The sequence below is a fragment of the Typha latifolia genome, chromosome 9, assembly GCF_019914945.1.
Source record: "Typha latifolia isolate L0001 chromosome 9, TyphaL0001v2, whole genome shotgun sequence".
NCBI lineage: Eukaryota > Viridiplantae > Streptophyta > Magnoliopsida > Poales > Typhaceae > Typha > Typha latifolia.
Genome location: NC_133094.1, coordinates 2,245,670 through 2,268,587, shown reverse-complemented (window position 1 = coordinate 2,268,587; position 22,918 = coordinate 2,245,670). Strand labels below are relative to the sequence as shown.

General features: G+C 44.8%; 3 protein-coding genes across 4 annotated transcripts; 2 read left to right on the top strand and 1 right to left on the bottom strand.

Moving 5' to 3' along the window:
* The first annotated feature begins 9,237 nt into the window (after window positions 1-9,237).
* On the top strand, window positions 9,238-11,755 carry LOC140795310 (dihydroflavonol 4-reductase). 2 transcript variants are annotated; one of them, XM_073147808.1, is made up of 6 exons: window positions 9,238-9,443; window positions 9,894-10,061; window positions 10,327-10,544; window positions 10,621-10,780; window positions 11,062-11,272; window positions 11,375-11,755. In XM_073147808.1, the coding sequence occupies exons 1-6, from the start codon at window positions 9,305-9,307 to the stop codon at window positions 11,535-11,537; spliced, it is 1,059 nt and encodes a 352-aa protein (XP_073003909.1). In that variant the 5' UTR covers window positions 9,238-9,304; the 3' UTR covers window positions 11,538-11,755. The 2 variants fall into 2 exon arrangements, with proteins under 2 accessions (XP_073003909.1, XP_073003910.1); XM_073147809.1 differs by having other exon boundaries at window positions 9,253-9,443; window positions 10,639-10,780.
* Window positions 11,756-12,331: 576 nt separating this feature from the next.
* LOC140795440 (uncharacterized) lies at window positions 12,332-19,050 on the bottom strand. The gene is made up of 15 exons (XM_073147990.1): window positions 18,574-19,050; window positions 17,908-18,084; window positions 17,658-17,782; window positions 17,448-17,583; window positions 16,962-17,111; window positions 16,830-16,883; window positions 16,579-16,674; window positions 16,222-16,281; window positions 16,031-16,105; window positions 15,879-15,932; window positions 14,993-15,094; window positions 14,191-14,904; window positions 13,978-14,112; window positions 13,440-13,547; window positions 12,332-12,660 (listed from the first exon to the last, which is right to left on the bottom strand). Exons 1-15 carry the CDS (start codon window positions 18,973-18,975, stop codon window positions 12,511-12,513), a joined length of 2,538 nt encoding a protein of 845 aa, XP_073004091.1. The 5' UTR covers window positions 18,976-19,050; the 3' UTR covers window positions 12,332-12,510.
* A 202-nt stretch (window positions 19,051-19,252) lies between these two features.
* LOC140794891 (protein HEAT-STRESS-ASSOCIATED 32) lies at window positions 19,253-21,410 on the top strand. Its single transcript, XM_073147161.1, has 5 exons — window positions 19,253-19,412; window positions 20,148-20,339; window positions 20,427-20,637; window positions 20,719-20,942; window positions 21,054-21,410. Exons 1-5 carry the CDS (start codon window positions 19,287-19,289, stop codon window positions 21,162-21,164), a joined length of 864 nt encoding a protein of 287 aa, XP_073003262.1. The 5' UTR covers window positions 19,253-19,286; the 3' UTR covers window positions 21,165-21,410.
* Window positions 21,411-22,918: the final 1,508 nt, after the last annotated feature.

Below are 22,918 nucleotides of genomic sequence, written 5' to 3'. Positions count from 1 at the left end.
CTTCTCACGGACAGCTAACTTATTTCTGCATGATCTGAACTAACTATAATGAGTCGGATTCGACCTTCACCTTGGCGTAGCCCGCAACAAGTCGCAGTCCCAACCGGAGGGCATGCCCTTCAGTTCGTAGCGACGACTCGCCGGCGGACGGTTCCCACGCTGCCGCTACCAAGGTACCATCCGTGGCCCTTATTACAGCTCCTGCCCCTCCAAGACGATCCACCCCGGAGAAAGCACTGTCCACGTTGACCTTGATCTACCCCTCCGCTGGGTGTGTCCACCTTGCCACCTACGGCCTCTCCGGATTGGAACTTGGCCAGCCTTGCTTTGCATAGTCCTAGCGAGTTGGACAACTCGCCGAACTAGCATGTCATCTCAGCGCCTCCAAAAACCCTCGCGTTGCATAGCTTCCAAAGCATCCACAACGTGGACGCTATTATTGCCTTGCAGTCCAGGGTCTCTTCCGGGTCAGCATTCCAGGACGTGGTGATCCAGTCTTCTGTCAGCATGGATGGCCACTCGTCACCTCATCCTTGGCTTGTTGCTAGCACTCGCCAGATCTCTTTCGCAGCCCTGCACGTGAAGAAAAGGTGCGCTATACTTTCTCGATGTATCCCACACATGGTGCAATTCTCATCCGGGCCGACTCGCATCGCATAGAGGCACGCCCGCGTTGTCAGCCTCCCCCACAGAAGCTTCCATGCAAACAAGCGAACTCTCGGGGCCACCCGCAGTCACCAAAGATCGATCCATCCGCCCAAACTGTCTTGACACCTCGGGTGGATGAAGGCGTAGATGGATTTGGCCTTGGGTTCACCCGCTCGCTCCAGCCACCAGATCCACCTATCCGGCCCGGCCGAGTCCGTCAGCTTTGTGGTGCCAATCTGGAAAGCCAGGTAAGTCCGGCTTCCTCCACCAGTCACAGTCCGCCTGTCCCCTGGACTCAGCTATTAGATCGCTGACGAGCATTTCTTCGTTCATCAACCTCGGGTGCATTTGCCATGGCTGACGATTCCATGGTACCGCAGATAGCCAAGGTTCGCTAGTCGCTTTTGTCGTTCTTCCGTTGCCTATCTGCTTGCGGCACCCACCTCAGATTGTGAGCGCCGTGTTAACCAGCGCTCGCCAAACCCATGAAGCCCTAGCTGGAAGCTAGGGATTAGTAGCTTCACCCACGGGCTTTCCTGCCAATTTAGAACTTTGAATACTAGTTTCCCGAGGAGCGCCAACCTTGCCTCTTTTAACTTTCTTGTCGCTAAGCCCCCTTCGGCCTTCGAGCTCGTCACCGTGTTCCAATTATGGAGGTGGAGACCTCGGCCTGCCCCGCTCTCCCATAGGAAGGACTGGGCTTTCTTCTCTATTGCCTGTAGGATAGTATCTGGTGGCCACGTGCATCCCAACCAGTACGTCGGGATAGCCATGATCGTGGCGTTTATCAAGGTGAGTTTTCCTACGGTGGAGAGTACCCCGCGTTTCCACCCGGCAAGTTTCCTGCCCACGCGGTCCACCAGCGCCTAATGTTCTCGGACTCTTACTCGGCGGTCTGAGATGAGCACACCCAAGTATGTAAACGGCATGGTCGCCGGTTGTATTACCGGGCAGTTGCAGAGCATCGTCTCCCTCTCCTTATCTATCCACTGGGGGAGGAGAAGCTGAGACTTCTCGAGGTTAACCTTTTGGTTGGTTAGCTTGGTGTAGTATGCGAGGCACTCTTGGATACTTAGAGCATTCGACTCAGTTGCTTGCACCGTGATGAGGAGGTCATCGGCATACAGCAGGTGGGTGAGTTGGGCCTCTCCTTCCCGGTAGCCCGTCAGCTAACCGCAAGCCACTCTCTCGTTAATCAAGCTAGATAGGTTCTATACCAGGATGAACAGGTACGGGGAAAGTGGGTCTCCTTGTCGGAGCCCTCTAAACGGTTGTAGCCATTGTGTCGGGGTTCCGTTGATGAGGAAGGCAAAGGCCGGGGAGGAGATACAAGCCTCTATCCACGCGCACCACCGAGTCGGAAAACCCATTCTTTGGAGTGTCTCCATTACCGCCTCCCAGTTAACCCTGTCATAAGCCTTCTCCATATCTAGCTTGAGCATCATGATCGGCGTCGAGGTCCTGTTGGTGGTCATCGAATGCACCACTTCTTGCGCTGCCAGGATGTTGTCGGCTATATTCCTTCCCGCCATGAAAGCCGCCTGCTCCGGCCCCACCAGCTAGGGGAGGAGGCTCTTCATCCGATCAACTAGTAGCTTCGCGATGATCTTGAAGCTGACGTTACACAGAGATATTGGTCGAAAATCCTTCACTCGGGTAGGGTTTGCAGTCTTCGGAACGAGCGTGATGTAGGTTCTGCCCCATTGCGGCGGCATGCTGGCTTGGGAGAAGAAATAATTCACGGCGTCGCAAAGGCCTTCCCTGATCTCCTCCCACAGCTTGATATACACTTCAATTGGAATGCCATCAGGTCCCGGCGCCTTCCCCTAGGGCAGACTCCAAAGCGCACCTTTGATTTCCTCCCAAGAGATGGCCCTGACTAGTTGTTCTGCCTCCTCTTTCGAGATCCTCTCGACCTATGGCCATGACCGGTAGGTGTCCATCTGCTCGGTGTTCACCCCCATAAACTGGTTGTAAAAAAGCATTTATCAAAGTAAAAAACCTTCCTAGCCTAAGAGGTATGCAATATTATTAAAGAGTCGCAGTCAAAACGTCGATAAAATTAGTATTTTATTTAAAAGAATATAATGATCTTTAGTATTATAAGTAAGATGCTTAACAGCTAAGCATTTTAAATATTATTATTTTAATAGATAAATTAAAAAAATAGATCTATTTCACTAAACAACTCGCAAAAAAGTACAATTGAGTGCTGTGGAGAGAGATGGCGACTACGGGAGGAGAAGATGTGCACCAGAGAAGAGCCACATCGTCAAAGGTGTCAGAGCCAGAGGAACCCAAGCTGACCGCAGCGGGCAAAAGAACCTCTACGGAGGGCGCGAGATCCTGGGCCTCCGTAGCGGCGGGGAGCAAGAAGGCAAAAGCTAAGCCGGGAACTATCCCGGCGGAGATACTGGCTAAGCTACGCAACCAGCTGGAGGACAGCGTGGTGATCGACCCGCAGGTTTGGAGACATGCCGCAATCGGTGGAAGCTAACCTTATTTGGTAGATTCTGGGCAAGGGTATACCGATGGCTTGGCTGAAAACCAGGCTAGCCATGCTATGGGAGGGGATAGAAGGCTTCTCAATCTCCGACATGGCTGAGGGCTACTACGTATTCAGATTTGAAAAGGAGGAGGATCTCGACCACGTCCCGATCAATGGACCATGGGACCCAAGGCCAAGTCCTCAACCTTATCCCATGGCGCAACAACTTCCGGCCGTCCCCGGAGGCCTTCACCTCGGCGCCGGTCTGGATCCAGCTACATAATCTGCTGCAGGAATACTGGGAACTGGAGGCGCTCATCCCGGTGGCAGCCTTCTTTGGCAAACCTTTACGGGTAGACGAAACTACCTTAGATCACTCCAGAAGCAGGTTTGCTCGGGTGTGCATCGAGGTAGACCTCAGCAGACCACTGAAAACGGCGGTCTGGCTCGGGCTGAAGGAAGAACGAGTGGATCAAAGAGTGCAGTACGAAAGCATCCCGATAATATGTTTTAAGTGTGGAAGGATCGGGCATAAGGAGGAAGACTGTGTTTTCTCAAACAAAGAACATGGTGTGGAGACGCCGGCGATGAACGCCGGAGAAGGAGGCGGAGTACAGCAAGGCACCAACCCTAACAGGGAGAAGGACGCTACGGATGAAGACCACATTTATTATGGGCCATGGTGCACTGTGCACAGGAAGTCCAGAAGGCAGGCCAATCAGACAGGAAAGAGAGCCAGCTACGCCAACGGCTCCCCGGTGATGGACAGGAGAGAGCAGGACTCCACGGGTACAAAGAACGGGGAGGGCAAGCCTAGAGCAAAGCCTCAGTATGCACAGAGCTACATGGGCCAAGGAAAGGAAAGGAACGCTAGCAAGCAAGGCACAGATCACCATCAGGCCAGTACCAGCAGGAAGGCCGAGCATGGCGCAGGCTCAGAGCGACGGAGCAGTCGTCATCAGGATCTGAATGCATACGCCGAGTACATAGAGAAGAAGAAGAAGAAGGTGGCGCCTAACAAAGGCGGGGAAAGCGTGAATCAGAAGCCGCCGTACGCAACGCCAATCACGTCTGAGGGCATCACATTAAAAGCTACAGAAGTGGGTCCCGGCCGAAGGAGGCATGCGATTGGCGAGGAACGAATGGAAGCAAATGAGGTCGAACCGGCAGACGACACCGAGGGCGATCATTTAATGCCGGAAGTGATCGAAGTGGATGGCAGAGAGGGTAGCCAGTCACGTGTCGGAGAAGCGAACCAGAACGAACGTTTGTAGTCCAAGGGATAACGGTCCCGCTTGGCTCGGGAGACCGCCGGACTCAAAGGTCGGCCTACGTAAAAACTTCCAAGAGCACCGGAGGAGCACGAATGAGCTCCGGGGAATACCCGCCCGGCTCGTCCAAGATGGCCTCGGTCTCGCCTTTCACCCCTTCCTCTCGTGCAACAAACCAGTCCACCCGGAAAGCACGAGGCCACAGTGGCCAGAGTCAAGCGCTGCCTCCTTCTGGCGGACCGAGAGGGTAAGGAGATGGATGGAGATGCGAGGCCATTACAGGTGGTTCTGGCGTCAAACAAGGAAAAAGTAGTCGATGGAGAGATGGCCCTGGAGCTGGCTCTGGCAATCGAGAACCCTAACGGAGGTGGTGCGGTCTTGCCTACCTCCAAGAGGGGCCGGACGCACTGACAATCGGCCGGCAACCCATACTTCAAGGTTTTCCAAATGTTAAAAACCTTAGTGTGGAATTGTAGAGGCGCCCGCAAGAAGGAGGCGCTCGACCGGTGCAGGGTTCTGATTCGAGATCATAAACCTGGACATCCGGTGTTGCTCGAAACGCACACCAACTGGCCTGAAGCCGAGCAAGTGGCAAAAAAGCTTGGGCGAGAATGGCAGTGGTTTGCCGTCCCGGCGCAAGGACGCTTAGGAGGCATTCTGGTCCTCTGGAACAAAGATCTAGGATGGGTAGATGTGGCAGTAGTCTCAAGATATGCTGCCCACCTTACTATCACCCTTACGTCTGGACAAACCTGGATCTGGACCACCGTCTATGCTAGCACCAACCTAAAAGAGCAGCAAGAGCTCTAGGAGGAACTGAAGAACATAGCTCCCATCAATGTGCCATGGGCGATCATGGGAGACTTCAATGCGTTCCTGTCAGTACAGGAGAAGAGATGCAGTGGAGTCGCTGCTCTCGGGCCTAAAGGGCAGGCTTTCGCGCGGTTCATGGATGAGTCGGGGCTGTGCGACCTAGGATATGAAGGCATTCCATACACCTGGTGCAACAACCAACAAGGAGCGCGACGCATCTGGATCCGGCTAGACAGAGCTCTAGCCAACATGGCCTGGGTGAGTGAGCATCCGGAGTGCAAAGTCCAGCACTTAGTCCGGGGGGCTTCGGATCACGCGCCGCTGCTCCTCACGGTGCCTGCTGGAACGACGAGAAGCAAGAGACCGTTCCGGTTTGAGCTCCTCTGGATGGAGTATGAGGAGTGCCTGAACGTAGTACAGGAAACCTGGAAGCTGCAAGCAAACGGCAACCCAATGCAAGCCTTCTCGCACCGCCTGAGTGAGCTGAGAAGGAGCCTGAGCAACTGGAACCGTGCGGCGGTGGGGAACGTGGAAAGACGGCTAAAGGACACCAACCTGAAGCTGGCTGACCTAGAGGAGCTTGACGCCAATGGGCTGCTGTCGGAGGAGGGCATGCAGAGCCTGAGAAGCTTCTACAACTACAAGATCGCCCTCAATAGGCAACTCAACATTAAGTGGCTGCAACGTTCCCGCCTAAGGTGGACGGAGGAAGGAGATCGCAACACCAAATTCTTCCACCTCTCGGCTACCATGAGACGCAGACGCAACTCGATTGCCGGCATCCTGGGTGACGACGGGCGCTGGATTCAGGAGCCGGCGGAGGTGAGCCTTTGTTTCACTGCCTTCTACCAACGGCTCTGGGGTGAAGCGAATGAGGTAGACCCTGGGAGTCAGGCGTGGCCATCTCTTCCTTCCATCTCGCCCGAGGAAGCGGCACTCCTGCAGAGGCCGGTGATGGAGGAGGAGATCAAGGAAGCGGTGTGGAGCCTGCCGAAAGGTAAGGCCCCGGGCCCGGACGGGATGCAAGCGGAAGTCTAAACCAAATACTGGGATACCATGGGAGGTGACCTCTGCAGGGCCGTCGGGCACTTCTTCAACAGCGCCTCGATGCCTAAAGCTTGGGGGGATACCTTCATCACCTTGATCCCAAAGAAGGAGCACCCTGTTAAAGTGGCGGACTATCGGCCGATCGCCCTGTGTAATGTCAGCTACAAGGTAATAGCAAAGATCATGGCAAACAGGCTTAAGGCAGTGCTGGCCAAGATCATAGGCCCGGAGCAGGCGGCTTTTGTGGCCGGCCGGAGCATCGAAGATAACACGTTGGCTGCCCAGGAGGTGGCGCACTCCATGGCCACCGACAAGAGCGGCGAGCCTATCATGATGATCAAAATGGACATGGAAAAGGCGTATGATCGGGTCAGTTGGCCGGCAGTGGTAGAGGCGCTCCGGCGGATGGGTTTCCCTATTAGGTGGTGCAACTGGGTGCAGGCTTGCATCGCCTCCCCTAGGTTTGCCTTGCGATCAACGGGAGCCCGAGCCTCCGGATCACGCCGGGAGTGGCTGCGACAAGGTGACCCGATATCTCCCTACCTCTTCATCACAGTTACGCAAGTGTTATCGGGACTTATCAACGAGAAGGCAGCCCAAGGCCTTCTGCGAGGATTTAGAGTCAGAGAAGTGCAGCTGTCTCACCTGCTATATGCAGATGACCTGCTGTTAATGCTGGAAGCCACGCCTGCAAACGCCCACAGCATCGGGAGAGCCCGAGCCGATGACGAGCGACTCACACACCGGCGGGTGAACTCTGACAAGTCGGAGCTGTATCTGCCACGCAGGGTCGGGGCCGAGGAAGGCTCCCACCTCAGTGCCCTGCTCGGGCTGAAGGTGGCAGGCATGCCATTCAAATACCTCGGGGTGCTTATCTCGGGGAGGAGGGTGAAGGTGCAGGCGCAGCGAGAGCTGGTGGAGAGGATTAACAAGAGGCTAGCGGGCTGGAAAGGGACGCTCCTTTCCCAGGCCGGCAAGCTAACCCTGATCAAGGCGGCGCTGCTAGCGATTCCGTCTTACTGGCTAGGTAGCACGTGGGTGCCAAACGGAGTGCTGGAGGAGATAGACAAAAAAGCCCGTAACTTCCTATGGAAAAATCAGGACGGCCATGGCCTCCACCTGATGAAATGGGCGCAGGTGACGCTCGCCAAACGTCAAGGAGGTCTCGGGGTCCGTAGGCTGAGGGAGGCAAGAACGGCTCACCTGGGGAAGCTGGTTTTCAAATTCCTAAACAGGGAGCAGGCGCCTTGGATCCAACTCATGCAGGCTAAATATGGGAGACTTCACCCGTGGGAGACTTCGAAGAGCCGACAACCTTCATGGATGTGGAGGGCGCTAACTAAAACCGCAAACCAGATTAGAATGGGTTGCAGAGTTCTGATAGGAAATGGCAAAGGCACAAGTGCTGCTTTCGACCCGTGGCTGCACGAGATCCCGTGGTCCAGACAGCCTCGGATCCTGGCGCCCAGGCTCATGGACGAAAATCTGAGCGTGGATAACCTCACCGAGAGACGGGCAATGGACCCCGGAGCGGTTGGCCGTGGGAGGCGGGGATCGAGGCGCTTTCGAGATTACCAACCGCACCATGGGAGCCGCCGCGGCGAGGACCGTGGATGCGGTGGCCGCACCCACGGGGAACGCCTCCGGTCAAGGCGATATACCAGTCCCTGCTCCCTCAAAGTGCTCAGCAATGGGCAGGGTGGAGTAATCTTTGGCGTCTCCAGGTTTCGCCAAGGATCAGAGTCTTCTGCTGGAAGCTTCTGTGGGGCAGGCTCCCGACGCGAGCCTACCTCCGCTACCTGCATATCGGCCTAGAGGCTAGCTGTGCCATGTGCGGGCTGTTCAGTGAGACGAGCGAGCACCTCCTCTTCTCGTGTAGATACAGCCGGGAGGTATGGGCGATCCTGGGTACCAGAGAACGGCTGGCGGCGGCGGAGATTGACCAAGATTGGATCACGAAGGAGTGGAGTGCGGGGCGAGGAGGAAGACGGTCGGGCCAAAAGTTTGATAGTGTGCACGCTGTGGTCTCTGTGGAAGAGCAGGAATGGCGTGGTGTTTAGAGAGAAGCGTACGCCGGAGCTTGCCGTGGTCAGGGCTGCGGTTCAAATGGCGGAGGAGTACGCAGTGCGTAATCAAGCGGAAGACCCCGAAGTTACGAATGACAAGGAAACCCCGGGAGCCGTGAGCCGGCCGGATCAAAGCAAACACCGACGGAGCGCCGCGAGCCGGTGCGTACCAAGGCGGAGCGGCGGCCATTTTCCGTAACGCGGTGGGAGAGTTCCTTCAGGCGAGCTGGGAGCCGTGCCCGGGCACCTCGGCGCTTCAATCCGAACTCTGGGCTATTAGACTGGCGTTGAGGATGGCGAGGGGAGGTCCCAGGCTACGGGTTGAGTCGACCGCACCGAGGCCATCACCGCATGCGGCAGACGAGCGCGCAGCCCATGGCGCGTCCGAAACCTCGCGCGTGAATGTGCGCAGCTAGCCAATAGTTTGGGTGAGGTCAGGTTAACCCATGTAGGGAGAGAGGCCAATGCGGTCGCTGACTGGGCAGCAGCGAAGGCCAGTTTGGCCTCGGGGTACTGCCACGTGGAGCGTCTAAACAACGCTCCACCGGAGATCTGTAAACTGTTAGCTGTCGACGCGGACAAGTGGCGACAGAAATTATAATCTAAGCTGACCTCAGCTCTTTGCAGTCAAAAAAAAAAAAAAACTCGCAAAAAGTTAAAGACTCTTTCATCGATTTGTGTGTGGAAAAGCCAAGGTTCATATCGCACGTGGCAAGCTCAGAGTTTGAAACCGTGGACCTATCTGGAAAACTTCACGTGCTTTACATCAGTATAAAAAGTTGACGTAGTAGTAGTAGGAGTAGTAACTATGAAGGCAATACTTTATTGACAGCTCCTCATTCGGTCACCAAATAATAACAACAATAGCATATCTTTATTAGATCAAGATCGCTACTAATATTGATATACCACTCGTAACTTCATTCTTTCTTCTCTCCCGCTTCGCTTAGAATAGTTTTGGCCGGCGGGGGATGGACGGCGACGGTTCGCCGGCGACTACGGCGGGGAACGCCGTATGCGTGACGGGGTCGACGGGGTACATCGGATCGTGGCTCGTCGGAGCTCTGCTCCGGCGGGGCTATCGTGTGCATGCGACAGCCAGAGATATAGGTCTTTGTTTCTCTTTTACTCTCTCAACTTTGTATCAATTCTGATTAAGGTGTAATTTTTTTAGTTTTTATTTTTAATACTTTATAACAACAATATATCTCTCACCTCCGACAGTATAAAATAGAAACGTAAAATTACTGTCTTACTCTTACGAAAACTACCGTATGTAAATAGATGAAAGACAATAGAATATGCGATACTTCATATAGCACAAAGATCGATAATAAAAAAAAATAGTGATTAAATATAGATAAATGAGATCTGAATTCTAGACTTTTAGAAAAATTAGGTTATGATACTATAGTAATTTTTATATTTTATATTTTAGAAAATAAGAGGGTCCATGTGAAAATGAGCAACTAAATATAACTATTATGCCGGCCATGGTCCAGTCCAGCCCATATTAGAGATGGCCCATTTTGGCTTTGATGTGATTTCATATAATGTTAGGTAAAGCATCAGAAATACTATCAACTTTTGGAAGAAAAGATCAACTAAGAATTTTCAGAGCTGATCTCAATGAGGAAGGAAGCTTTGATGAGGCAGTGAAGGGCTGCATGGGTGTCTTCCATGTAGCAGCTTCCATGGAGTTTAACACCTCTGTTGAAGAAAACATTGGTAAGTATTCTAACTTTGTTCATTGATTAGTAAATCATCTTGCTAAATTCTACAATACTGAAGCATTGTTAGATCATAAAGATGAACAAAAGCTGGCAAAGAAAGAGAGGAAAGAAAAAAAGTTCAAATGATGTCAATGATGAAGGCTAAACTTGAACATTTTGCATATGCCAATTGATTACTGAATGCATCTGGAAAATTTAGAGATATGTGTTACTTTTTATCGCACTATATAGCTTAACATGAACAAAGCCTACAATTGAAGATGATCATGTGAAGTCAGAGATACTACAACCAGCAATCAGAGGAGCAATCAATGTTCTGCAAGCTTGCTCGAGAGCTGGATCGGTCAAGCGTGTCGTGTTTACGTCTTCCATCAGCACGATCACCGCAAAAGACAGTAATGGCGAGTGGAAGACGACGGTAGATGAGTCATCCATCACACCAACTCATCAAGTCTGGAGAGAAAAATCAAATGGATGGGTATATATTCTTTTGCCTCTTCATGAAGATTCCTTCAAGAAACTTGTTAAGTTCTTGTTGCTTAATTTGATATCAGGTCTACGTGTTATCAAAGCTCTTGACAGAGGAAGAGGCATTTAAATTCGCCAAGGAGAAGGGAATTGATTTGGTATCAATCATCCCACCAACTGTGGCTGGTCCATTTCTAACACCAACTGTTCCTGCAAGTGTTCAAGTTCTTCTGTCACCTATCACTGGTAGTTTCTCCAAATTATCAACCTAAATGCATTCATATAATGATCTTTTTCTATTCACTAAATAGATGGCATCTGTCATAATAGATCCACTTTAAAAAGAATTATATAGGCTAGATAAGAATTGCTTAAATGTAACTCATATAATTTGAAATTTATTTTATCCGAAGGTCTAACATCAGATCGTCCTGGTAGTTTATATAAAAACATTCAACAAGATCTTCTCTTCTTCTTCTTCATATCTCATTCTGATTAACTTTTTTTTCACTCAAAACTATCACCAGGTGATCCACTGCTTTATCCTATATTAGCTTCAGTGTACTGTAGGCTGGGATCAATCTCATTAGTGCATATTGAAGACATCTGCGATGCACATATATTCCTAATGGAGAACAAAGCGGCGAAAGATCGATATCTCTGCTCGGTTGGCAGCTACTCAATGCCTCAACTTGCTGATCTCCTCTCTTCTGAGTACCCTTCTTTTGATTCAGAAAGGTTGACTTTTTATTTTCTGCTAAATTCTCTTATATATACATATGTTTTAGTAGATAAAGTAGTTTACCAGTGACTTAAAAAATATGATTGCAATGTGTTTAGGTTCAGAAAGGAATTCCATGACTCCATACCTTCAGAGATTTCTTCTAAGCGTCTGAGTGATTTAGGATACAAGTCCAGATATAATGTGAATGACATTGTGAAGCAAAGTATTTCATATTGCAGAGAGTATGGTTTTCTGAAGTGTCCTGAAGTTGAAAAGTGAACAAGTTCTGGTAGGATATTGGAGCAAGAAATCAATCAATTCTGCAATAATAGCCATTTCAGTACCATATCATTGATTATTACCTCTCTCTCTTTGAGAGTAAGAGAGAGGATGATATTTCCTCTTTGTTGATAGTACAAAAGAGGCCTAAATAGATGAATAGATGTTGTAGAATGGCCTAACAAAGCTTGGGGTTTATTTATTTATTTGTTCTTTCTTGTCCTGGATCTCCAAATGAATGCATAATTAATTGCCTTTTGTATATGGCTGGGTATATTATAACCCAGAAATCAAGAGAGAGAGAGAGAGGAAGGAAAAAAAAAATCTATTGGACTAATCAATCATAATACTCCTCATATATTAAGAGTTAATTACGTATTCGCCTCCTGAACTGAGTCAGTACACATTATATCTCTAAAAAATAAAAAAACGTATAATTTAACTCCCCCTAAAATTTAGAATATTATAATATCCACCTGTATAAAAAGGCACATATTATATGAAATAAAGTATATGCTATTATCCTTCCGGGGTGTCATATAATATTAGGCCATACAACAGGAAACCTAATATTTACTTCTCTCTAGAAATTATCCATCAACTAATCTAGAATGAATCAAAAGCATAGGAAAAATGTACTGCCAGCACTATTCTTTATATTTGTTTAACCACCTTAAATACCCTGAAACATGTTCAGAAACTCTATACTTAAATGCATTATTAGTGCATTTGCACCAAAATAAATCAGAAGCCAGCACGTCGAGTAAATACGACCAAATTTGGCTAAAAGAATCTGATGTTAACCTTCGGTGATTATACGAAGAATTTTTATTCTAGCTACACATTCACAAATAATAATCTGAGTTTGAAACACAGAATTTAATATCTATTGAGGAAAATACCATTAAGATCAAGTATACATTAAGTCAAAATTGTGGAGATTTGGTTATAACGAGCAATTATCCTGCAGTGCTCACTTCCATGCTTTTTTCCCCCTGAACTGCTTTCCGGACCTTCTTTGCTGCTTCTTTTTCTCCTGCCGAGAACGAGCTATCGTTGCTCTCTTGGCAGCAAGAGGCATTGCCTTCTTGTGCTCTTTCTGCCTATTACTGAGGCCACCAGTCTGTCATCCAGCACCAAACATGAAATCAGTATCTGAATACTTGAGAAACCAGTAAATAATTTAATATGAAGTGCAAGAATATTCAAAACCAGTCACCTCAGAGAAGAGAGGTTATCAGAATATTTGACATTACCCTTTCTTGATAAAATTATTTCATCAAAGGATCGCTGGCTCAATTGCAAATTAGAGAGGACTAAGAATTCAAGAAAAGCTGACGCCAACATGTACCGAAGGTTGGCATAAAAATAATTTCAGTTTATGCTGCTGCAGAGGATTACCAATTTTAGAGTTGTATAGAACAGAAGGCAACTTCTGAGTTCTCTCAGTTATTTCTTTCTTAGAGCATAAAGTGTAAGGGCCTGTGTGACTTTAATTGTGATATTTTATTTAGAATAGGAACTTATGCAGAAGAAAATTCCCATAAAAAGCATCCCATGGTGTTATGTTTTAGTTATTTCATTTATCACGAAACAACATATAGAAATTCCTTTATATTAATGAAGACCAAAAAGGGGAAGTATGAAGATCCAACTCCCAACAAACCCAACCTCATGATAGAGAATATGCTTGGGACAGATAAAGGTTTACACTGCCCACGTTCATGGTGATGATGCAAACCAGAAAAGAGGGGTTCTGCTTTTGCCCTAGCATTAGTAATCCCAGTAATAATGTGCAAGAGGAGGCAGCAGTCAAATAGCCTAATGGAAGGCAGGGAGTTCACCACAACCATTGGAAAAGGATCCTTATTCGATAGTTAACATTGTATATCCAATGCATACCTTTTTCTGTTTCACAGCTGCCCTAGATTGATACTTTCCTCTGTCCTCTCTCCCTGCTCTCACTAGAGCCAACCTTTCCTCCTTGCTAAGCCTTCTTCTTATGTTTGACTGCACATCACATTGCTTTATGTAAGGTGAGGGAGAAAGCAAATAACAGAGAAGAAAATTATAGAAGTGATCATAAAGAGGACAATAAATTGCTTCAGAGAAGATCACTGGAAATGCACCTATATCATATAATCAATATTTTACTGTCATCAATAATTGTTTAGCTAATCCCAATGACAGGTAGATGATGACATCATTCCTCTTCCCCTTACCAAAAGCAGAACCATGCTGCACTGTTCCTTAATAAATGTTCCTCCGATAAAGTAGGTCGAAGGATTTTCAAAAGATATAGAGAACAATAATAGACAGCAGCCACAATCCAGAATGATACTTGAATAAATTCAGCAATAAGTAAAAAATTTAAGAAACTAGCACAGCAGTAGCCGCAACATGAAATTAGACTCAAAGCCATGAAGAACTTGGGACTTACCTCGAGTTTAGCAGGATCCACACGTTTTGTACTTAGCTGCTCAGATGAGGGAATCTTGAAGGCTGCCGTTTTTGAGTCTAAACCCTTCTTTAGAAGGCCTTGTTGAGTCATAGCCAGCTCAACCTCTTTCTTTGCCTAAAACATTCAATAGAGACAGTGAAATATACTAGACAGAACTCCAATAGCATAAATCAAGTGCTTCAGCCTGCATACCTTCAGCTCTTTAATTCGCCGGAAATCTTCATTAGAAAGAATTCCATCTGTTTCATCTGACAAGATTTGTGCCTTCCTAGCTCCTGCTATTCTTTTCAGAGCTCGAAGACTAGCTTCTGCAGCATTTAGCTGCCCAACGTAGTCCACAAGCTTCCTTTTGACTGCTTTAGACCTCTCTTTGTTTGTTTCTTCATCATTGCTGCTATCATTGTCAGTACAATTGTCATTGTCATCATAATCGCTGCTCGACTCTACAGCCATCTCTTCATTATCATCACCAGCATCTTCATCATCAGATTCATCATACTTCCTATCCCCATCCTCATTATCTCCTAGTTCCTCACAATCTTCATCAGTAAAAGCATCATTGTCATCCTCTGACATCTTATCCACTCCCTCATCCTCATCTTCATCTTCATCAGGAACATCATCCTCTTCTCCAATTTCTCCAGCACCACCCTCTTCTTTTGTCCCATGGGAAATTTCACTTTTATTATCAGCACCACAAGTAGATGGCAAACTTCCTTCATCCTCACAACCAGATGCATTAGGTTCATCATCTGAACTAGTAGGCGCAGAGCAATCATCTTCTTGTTGTAGCAACTCTACTCCAAGTACATCGCTAGCCACTGTGATCTCTCCATATGCTTTTGGCCTAGCTTTTGGATTTATAGGGCGGCCACGATCTTTCTTGACTAACAGTGAAGGGCATATCTGAAATCAAATTAAAAGCATAGTTTCAATAAAGTAATTCTCCACAGAAATAGATAAAAGAAAGTTATAGATGAAGGAATGGACAAACCTCTCTGAATAAACTGATCAGTGAACGAGCAGCAATTGATACTGCCTTCTCATGTGATTTTTTGTACAAAACAAGGTCACGGAGCAGATCTTCGTTCATCAACTGAAAGGTAAAAAAGAAAATAATTGGTGAAAGGAACTAGGCCAATAAATAATATATAAAGAAGAACTGTCTGTGAAGTAACAATCTAACTCCATTAAGACCAAAATATGGAATCAGGTGAACAGATATCAGCCACAGATACACCAAATGTGCATAACATATATTTCACAACTCAACACAAATAAACATAAAAGTCTTACTGGATGACATGTCACTGTGCCAGATACTTCAGATGCTTGTACATGACACATCTAATATTCCATATTGCATTAACCATGCTTAGATTGTAAATATGTTGACAGATGCACTTAATTTTGTAGGTCATGATAATTACAACTTTTAGGGTCCATTAGAACCACTCAAGTTCAAACAAGTTATGATCCTTAGATACAAATTACAACATAAGTTTTATCATCATTCTAGTATAACGTCATCAGGAATACAAAAAGGAATACTTTTCAAGTTTTCATATTATCAAATACTCAAATGATGATGGAATCAAATATTATGCTTTCTAAAGTGTTTTTACTGTCAACTTCAGAATTCAGAAACCCAGCAAAATACATGACATCTCACTTACAAACTTATAGTTTCTTCAGCTTGATTCCCAATATTCCAGAACAATCAGCAAGTAAAAGGATAAAATGATGAGTATTTCAGTCTTTCCAGATGTTTTTCATGATTAAGAATTGTCAGATGGAATATTCATATAAACACCAAAGTCATTTTTTGGTACTAGGATCAAAAATAAATTTATGAGATGAATATTAGGTGAAGATCATACCAAAGGCATCCGCAGACAGATCTCTCTTACAACATTCAGTCCAACAGCAATGGCCTAGCAAATCAAAAGAATCATTTATAGAAACTTCACACCACCATTCACCAATATATTTTATAATGTTGGATCCAACATAATTGATATACTAAAGCAACCTCTGTTCGAGAACGGTCATGCACGAATTGATTTACTATTTGCTTGAACAGTGGTTCCACTGCATCAGGTGGCACCTAAATTGAAATGAATTGAATTATTATCACTTGTTTAGCACAATTAAAAAGTATAGGAAAAATACAGCATGCTTCTGACGGACTCTAATAAGTTAAAGATTGAGCAATAGGACAACCATATCATGACAGGCCTGAACTGCTGCAGCAAGCAAAGTCGTGACATCACGTTGATGAGGCTGCAAAAAGAAAAAAAAAAGGGCGATAACTGAGTCAAAAATCAAGGTTAAAGTCGTGGCACAGGGTGTCACTGTGGTCTATTGGCACAGCACAAGCCAGTTGGCGTGGTACCATTCCGATATGAAATGCAGCATGACAAGCATGCTTATGTAACAAATGCCATGTAAATTCTTTCCTGCCACTCCGAGACCTTGATGACATGGTACATGCCAGGCAGCATGGACCATGCTGTTCGACAGTTAAGTACTTAAATGCATGCATGAAGTAGGATTCTTACTCATGAACATATTTTATACCTGAACATATCTTGAAAGATATGGATATAAGTTCAATAAAATTAGGCGGTGCATCCCGACGGTCCTAGCGATAACCTTCAACATCATCATCCTAATCTGAAAAGTGGAACAATGTGTGTATACTATAAAATAGATTTAGAGTATAGCTAAGTACACTTGATAAGACAACTAAAGTTAGGAATAACTATATAAAACAAGCTTTAGAAACCTAATGCTAAGTTTCAGCTAAAAAGTAGAAAATATGGACAAACCTCAAAGCGCTCGTTACATTTCTGAAGACGAGAGAATAGCTTCTCAGCGAAACCCTGCAAATAAGATATGAAGGAAGATCAATTTCACAGAGGCCAAAATGCTAAAAGATGCAACTTGCATGTATATCTAACCTGTGGATCTTTTAGATATGTAAGGGGAGAATAGTAATTGGAGCTTGTATTCTCAGAGGCTATCCTTTTCTGCCTTTTCATGCTACGAATAGCACGCTGCAGTTTGGCTTTCTTCTTTTTCTTGCTAGCAATGGTACCCTTATGATGTGCCTAGAAGGAACATAAATGTATGGTCATGACCATGATGCAAAAAGAGAGGATGGCCAACCTAATTCTTAAGTAGAGCCAGAAAAGGAAAGTTGACAGGTTCCACATGGGATTATATCAAACTTATCATGAAAATCAGAAGAAGAAAATTCAATAGCATTGACTATTAGCATTTATTTTTCGGAAGAGAATGTGAAGAGAAAATCCACCACAATATTTTCCTTGCATGCAACAATGATCCAACATGATAGTGCCAACCAAGTTCTCAAAGGGGATTTGCACAATAACAGGAAGCGTCGAATATGTATTAAATGATATTAGAATTTAATCATCAAATACCTTGTAGACAGCCTCTTTGCTAATAACAACTTCGGGCTTTTGGCTGGCTTCGTCTTCACTGCTCGAGGCTTCGCTATCATCCTCTTCTTGAATTTGTTCATACCCAAGAAGGAATGAGACAGCTGCTATCATGATCCTGAAGTTCCGAATACCACAAATATAAAACTAGAGCTAGTGGTACTTAAATATGAAGAAAGATAGATAGCACACCTTGAAGATGAGTGGAAACATGCAGTGCATATAGCATTGGCTGTCCGATCATCAAACCATACTCTACGTCGATGAAGGTCACAAAGAACAATCAGAGATCTTTTGGCCCTCGACTCTTCTTCTGCCTAAATAAGAGTGACTTGTAAAGTTGATCACCAGAAAACAAAGAAGCTACTAAATAAAAGAAAACTTGAGCAAAAATACAGAAAAATCAAATCATTGCATAATACAAACAAGATACATTACAAACCTGTAGCATCGAAAACAGAATATTCTGTAATTTGCGATTCTCGAGTTCATTTTTATGTTTTTGATTCATCCGCCGGATGCTATGTACAACATGCGAAAAGGCCAGCTTTCTCAATGTACGATCACCAATAACTTGAAGATCCATAAACAACTCCAGAGTGTCGCCGAGATCAATAATCTGCAAAGAAACGAAAAATAAATATTCTAATAAAGACCAATGCAGATTAAGAAACTTATGATATTTTCATAGAGCTAGAGAATTAATGAACTATAAATGTTACAAGAAAACTACTAAAATTAAAACTGAGATACACGCTCTAATTAGAAACCAAAGAAATAATTTAAAAAAGGCCAACGTGTTTTCTTTCTTCAAAAGTCCATATTTTATGATGGTTTACTTGGAGAACAACCGATAAACAAAGCATAATACTATCACCATTCTTATGTTTTCAAGAGAAGCTTATACGACAATAAACTAATTGACCCAACCATTTTCAGAAGTACTTAAGAAGAAAATGAATGACATTGACATGTCGAATGCATCTTAAGAATAAATTGATTATCTTCCATACAATTACGCACAGGAATTATGTAATTAAATGAGGTTTCTGTTCTCAAAACTAAAGAAACTCAGGAGTAAACTGCGAAAATCCCAAAAAGCTCCCACCTTTCGATTCACAAGAAGTATCAAAGCTTGCGTGAGATGCACACGAAGCGACGAGGGAATAGATGCAGCACTGGTTCGTAAAAATTCGACGATCTTTCCGGGGTAGACGGCGAGCTTCTCGGGGTAGAAGGGCGCCACGTGGGCGAGGAACATGGCGAGGTCGCTGAGGTCCTTCGCGGCGTTGTCGGTGGAGGAGGAGGAGTGATCATTGTGGTGGTAGATTTCGAGGGAGGACTCGAATTGGCGATAGAGGACGTCGAGCTCGGCCTCGTAGCCCTCGGGGTCGCATTTCATCTTAGATTGGAGAGAAGGGAGATTGAGACGGTCCGCGGTGAGTCCAGCGGCGGAGAGAGATTCCGGCGAGATGAAGAGAGCGGCGGAGGTGGAGACTGGGGGTGCCATAGGAAGGAAGGGAGAAGGAGAACGGATCAATTGAGGGGTTTAGGGTTTTATAGGAGATTCCGAGACCGGAAGTACGGGTTTGGAAGCGGTGCCAAACCCGTACTCAAGTCGGATAGAGAAATCGGATGGCAAACGGATCTGTCGGATAATATTTGATCCGTTTTATTTTTCACATACCCGCATATGATTTCCTATGAGTGCGTCCGCAGAGAGAAGATGCGAGGTGGCACTTCGAGAAGCAGCTCAAAGCTTCTTGTCCCTGAGCTTGCATTATGAAAAGAGAGTGGGAGGGAGGGAGAGGGAGATCAAAGATGGGATCGTATTATGCGTGGAAGAGCTTTAGCGAGGACGAGGACAGGCCGGAGAAGCCTCGGAGGTATGGGGTGACGGAGATGAGGAACCCAAGCGATAGCCTCGTGGGCCAGGACGCGTTACAGGTTTGGATTCGGTGGTTTCTTTTATCTCCTTTGGGTTTGGATTAGCTTATTCTAGATGCAATCTCTTAGTCTGTGGGAGTTGTTGTGGAAAGTTACTAAATTTCGCTTGATTCTGATGTATGTTGTTCAAATTTTGGGTTTTAATCCATTCGGAAGTGATATTTTATGCTTTCTTGTTGCTCTCTTTGGTGAAATTTTGTCATCGCGCGAAATTGATGGACGTTTGCAAGTTCGGAGGCACTTGTGAATTTCATGATGACCTTGTTCATTGTTCAATGGAAGCCAGAGTTTTAGTTTAATCCTGTAGTTGTTTATCGAAGATGAAGAATGTAGTCTCTAGTAGAATATGCGAACCATCCCCTTCTTTGTTGAATTCTTTTCATCTCCAACCATTTGTTGATTCGAGTTGATAGGTTTTCCTAAAATAAAATCGAGTTTTTCCATCTATTCTTTTTAGCCTTGATCCATGTTCATAGAACAAAACAAGCTCCTATGATAGTCATGGGTGCTAGTTTCCACATTACTCTAATATAATCACTTCATGCATAATTCTTTGTGACACTAACAACAGAAGAATCAATTCATGTGATCATCATTCCATGAACCGTCCAGGTCAATTGATGCAATGTTTTAGGAAATTTAATATGCCCTGGAATTCAGATGAAATAAGCTGACCTTCTAGCTTAACTTTATGTACGAAAGTATGGAGCTAAATCCGGATCACAATCCTTGCAGGAGATTTTAGAAACTATGGGACAATTTGTCGATGGGTTGAAATTTTCTGGTGGCTCAAACAGTTCGATGCCGGAATCCTTTGTCAAAGAAATAACCGACTTGGCACACAGACACAACATATATGTTAGCACTGATGACTGGGCAGAACATCAGCTTCGTAAAGGGCCTTCCTCATTCAAACAATACGTGGAGGTTTGCAGAAATTGATTATGCATAATATGATTAGGTTCTTTTTTAGATATATGATTAGACCAATTTTTTTCCTAAATGCTATTACAGGAATGCAAGAGGTTAGGGTTTGACACGATCGAGTTAAATGCTGGTTCACTGAAACTTCCTGAAGAATCTCTCTTGAGATTTGTTCATACCATAAAGAGCAGTGGATTAAAAGCTAAACCTTTATTTGCAGTAAAGTTTGACCGGTCTGAGATACCAGCCATCAGTGACAGAGCTTTCGGAGCTTATATAGCTCCAGTCCAGCAAAATTCAGGTAACAAGTTGAGGCAATTATGCATTTTAACTCTTTTTTCTCTGCTTATGCAGTCATAATGTATTATGACATATTTTGCAGAAATTGTTGAAGACGTCAACCTGTTAATCAGAAAGGCTGAGAGATGCTTGGAAGCTGGAGCTGATATGATCATGATTGATGCTGATAATGTGTGCAAATATGCTGATGCTCTACGCACAGACATTATTGCAAAGATCATTGGTCGTTTGGGACTGGATAAAACCATGTTTGAAGCTTCTAATTCGAGGACCTCTGAGTGGTTTGTCAAACGATATGGACCACGGGTATTGAACTTTTTATTGAGTACATCTCGTGTATTTCTCAAAGTTCACATGTTTGAGCTTTTATAGTCTTGGACTAGTTTCCATTTTCTTAAACATTTGTTTATTATTCAGGTGAATCTTTTCGTCGACCACTCAGAGGTGATGAATCTGGAATGCCTCCGAGGCAGCAATTTGGGTAGAAACCACACATCTATTCTTGGCTCATCATTTTTCCTCATGTGATGTGAAGATGTTCACCGCGTGTGTTTTTGTTACTGTTGTAATGCACTGGAACAAATTCTGAAAGTAACAAATATATGTGCATAGTGTGTTCTGTGTAAGCTCTTTCAGTAGTCTTTCATAACGTTGGAGCACGATTTGAGGGTCATCTTACTCTAGAAGTGACATGTTATGCTGTCTTATATCTGTCAAAAAAAATGCAGTATTTAAGCTGGCAAGTATCTATGAGGAAATCGGTTTTTCGTCCAATCCAGGATTCAGAAATAAATGTGTTCCCTAAGCTGATTCAATCCTACTTTCGTGTGATGGAATTAGTAAGCTTATGTTAATGATATCGTCATAAAAATTGCCAGAGAAAATGTGGCACAAGATTTTCACACTTTAATTTCATGTGCATGGAGACTTTAACTGCATATGTTGTCTCTCAATGTTGCACCTATTTGTCCGCATTTCTTTCCATCCCCTTCAGTTCTTAATTATTGTACCTTTGATGTCAAAATATTTGAAGGTAGTGTTTGATGCAAGAACCTTGGCATGCAGAATGGTTGCCAACTTCACTGCTGTCTCAGTTTCTGTCCGGTAGTCCTTGGAGGCAGTAAAGTCAGTTTTTCCCATAGTTGTTCAAGTTCTTTTGTGCCCCTTTCCTGAAAACTTATCTACAAACATATGAGTATATTCAGTGACTGTTGTCAGAAAGGGACTTTTTTTTGTTGAAGGCATTTTAGTTTTTTTATGTTAGATTATTTAATTTTATTTTTGATTTGTTCTTTTAGCTGTTATAAATCTTGGAATGTTCTTATTAAAGTTCAATAATAATTTGAAATTTTAAAACTGTCCGCTATTTCCCGTTGGTAGGTTTCAATACCTTGTTGGTGGATTTTACTGGTTTTGTTACTTTATTATTCACTTATACTCTTGTTCTATGTCATTTTTTTGGTATCGGAATCGAAGTTCTTGCTATTTTTCTTTGGTCATTCATCGCCACTTTGTCGAAGATCTATGTACATAGAAAATCTATACCATGTTTTATGTAACTCCCCATTTGTTCTTTGTTCGATTGCTAGCATCGTGAACATTGAACTCCACTGTGTTGAGCCCAATGAGTTTCAGTCGCAGGAGAAGATCATTTATCGTCAAAGAGTGTGAAGAATTTGTCATCACCGAACTACAAAGCGAGACCTAATGGTTGTTTGTACGTCATCCAGTAGCCAGCCATCAACAAAATGTTTATATTCTTTGCCGTCATCGACGTAGTCATCTTTTTTTCTCAAAGCTGTAGTGACAAAGAATGCCACCTCTCACTATGATGCTAAATCTTGCCCACCTTGATAATGCCACTACGCTGGTGCTGCCACTTACTCGGTGCCACATTTATATCATGTCTTTCGGTTGACATTGTTGATTAAAACATTCCCTGCTCGATCGTCCATTGTTGTTCATATTAGGCGCCAAATTTATTGATTGAATCTCAAATGTGATGTAGCCAAGTTAATTCTGTTAATGTTAAATTTGTCAATCAAACAAGCATAACAAGGAAGACACTAGTCCATGATATATAGTCGACGTGAAATTGAAAATTTTGACAACTTACCACCCTAAAATTGATGGTCAAACAAAAGTTGTCAGTCATAGTTCGTAGTTCTGAGGATCGTCTATGGCGTCTCGTGTGTGATCTCAACGGGAAAAATTATTTCATTTGTTTATAGCCCAACGTGCATATAGCAACTCCATTAATAAGTCTATAGATATGAGTTTAT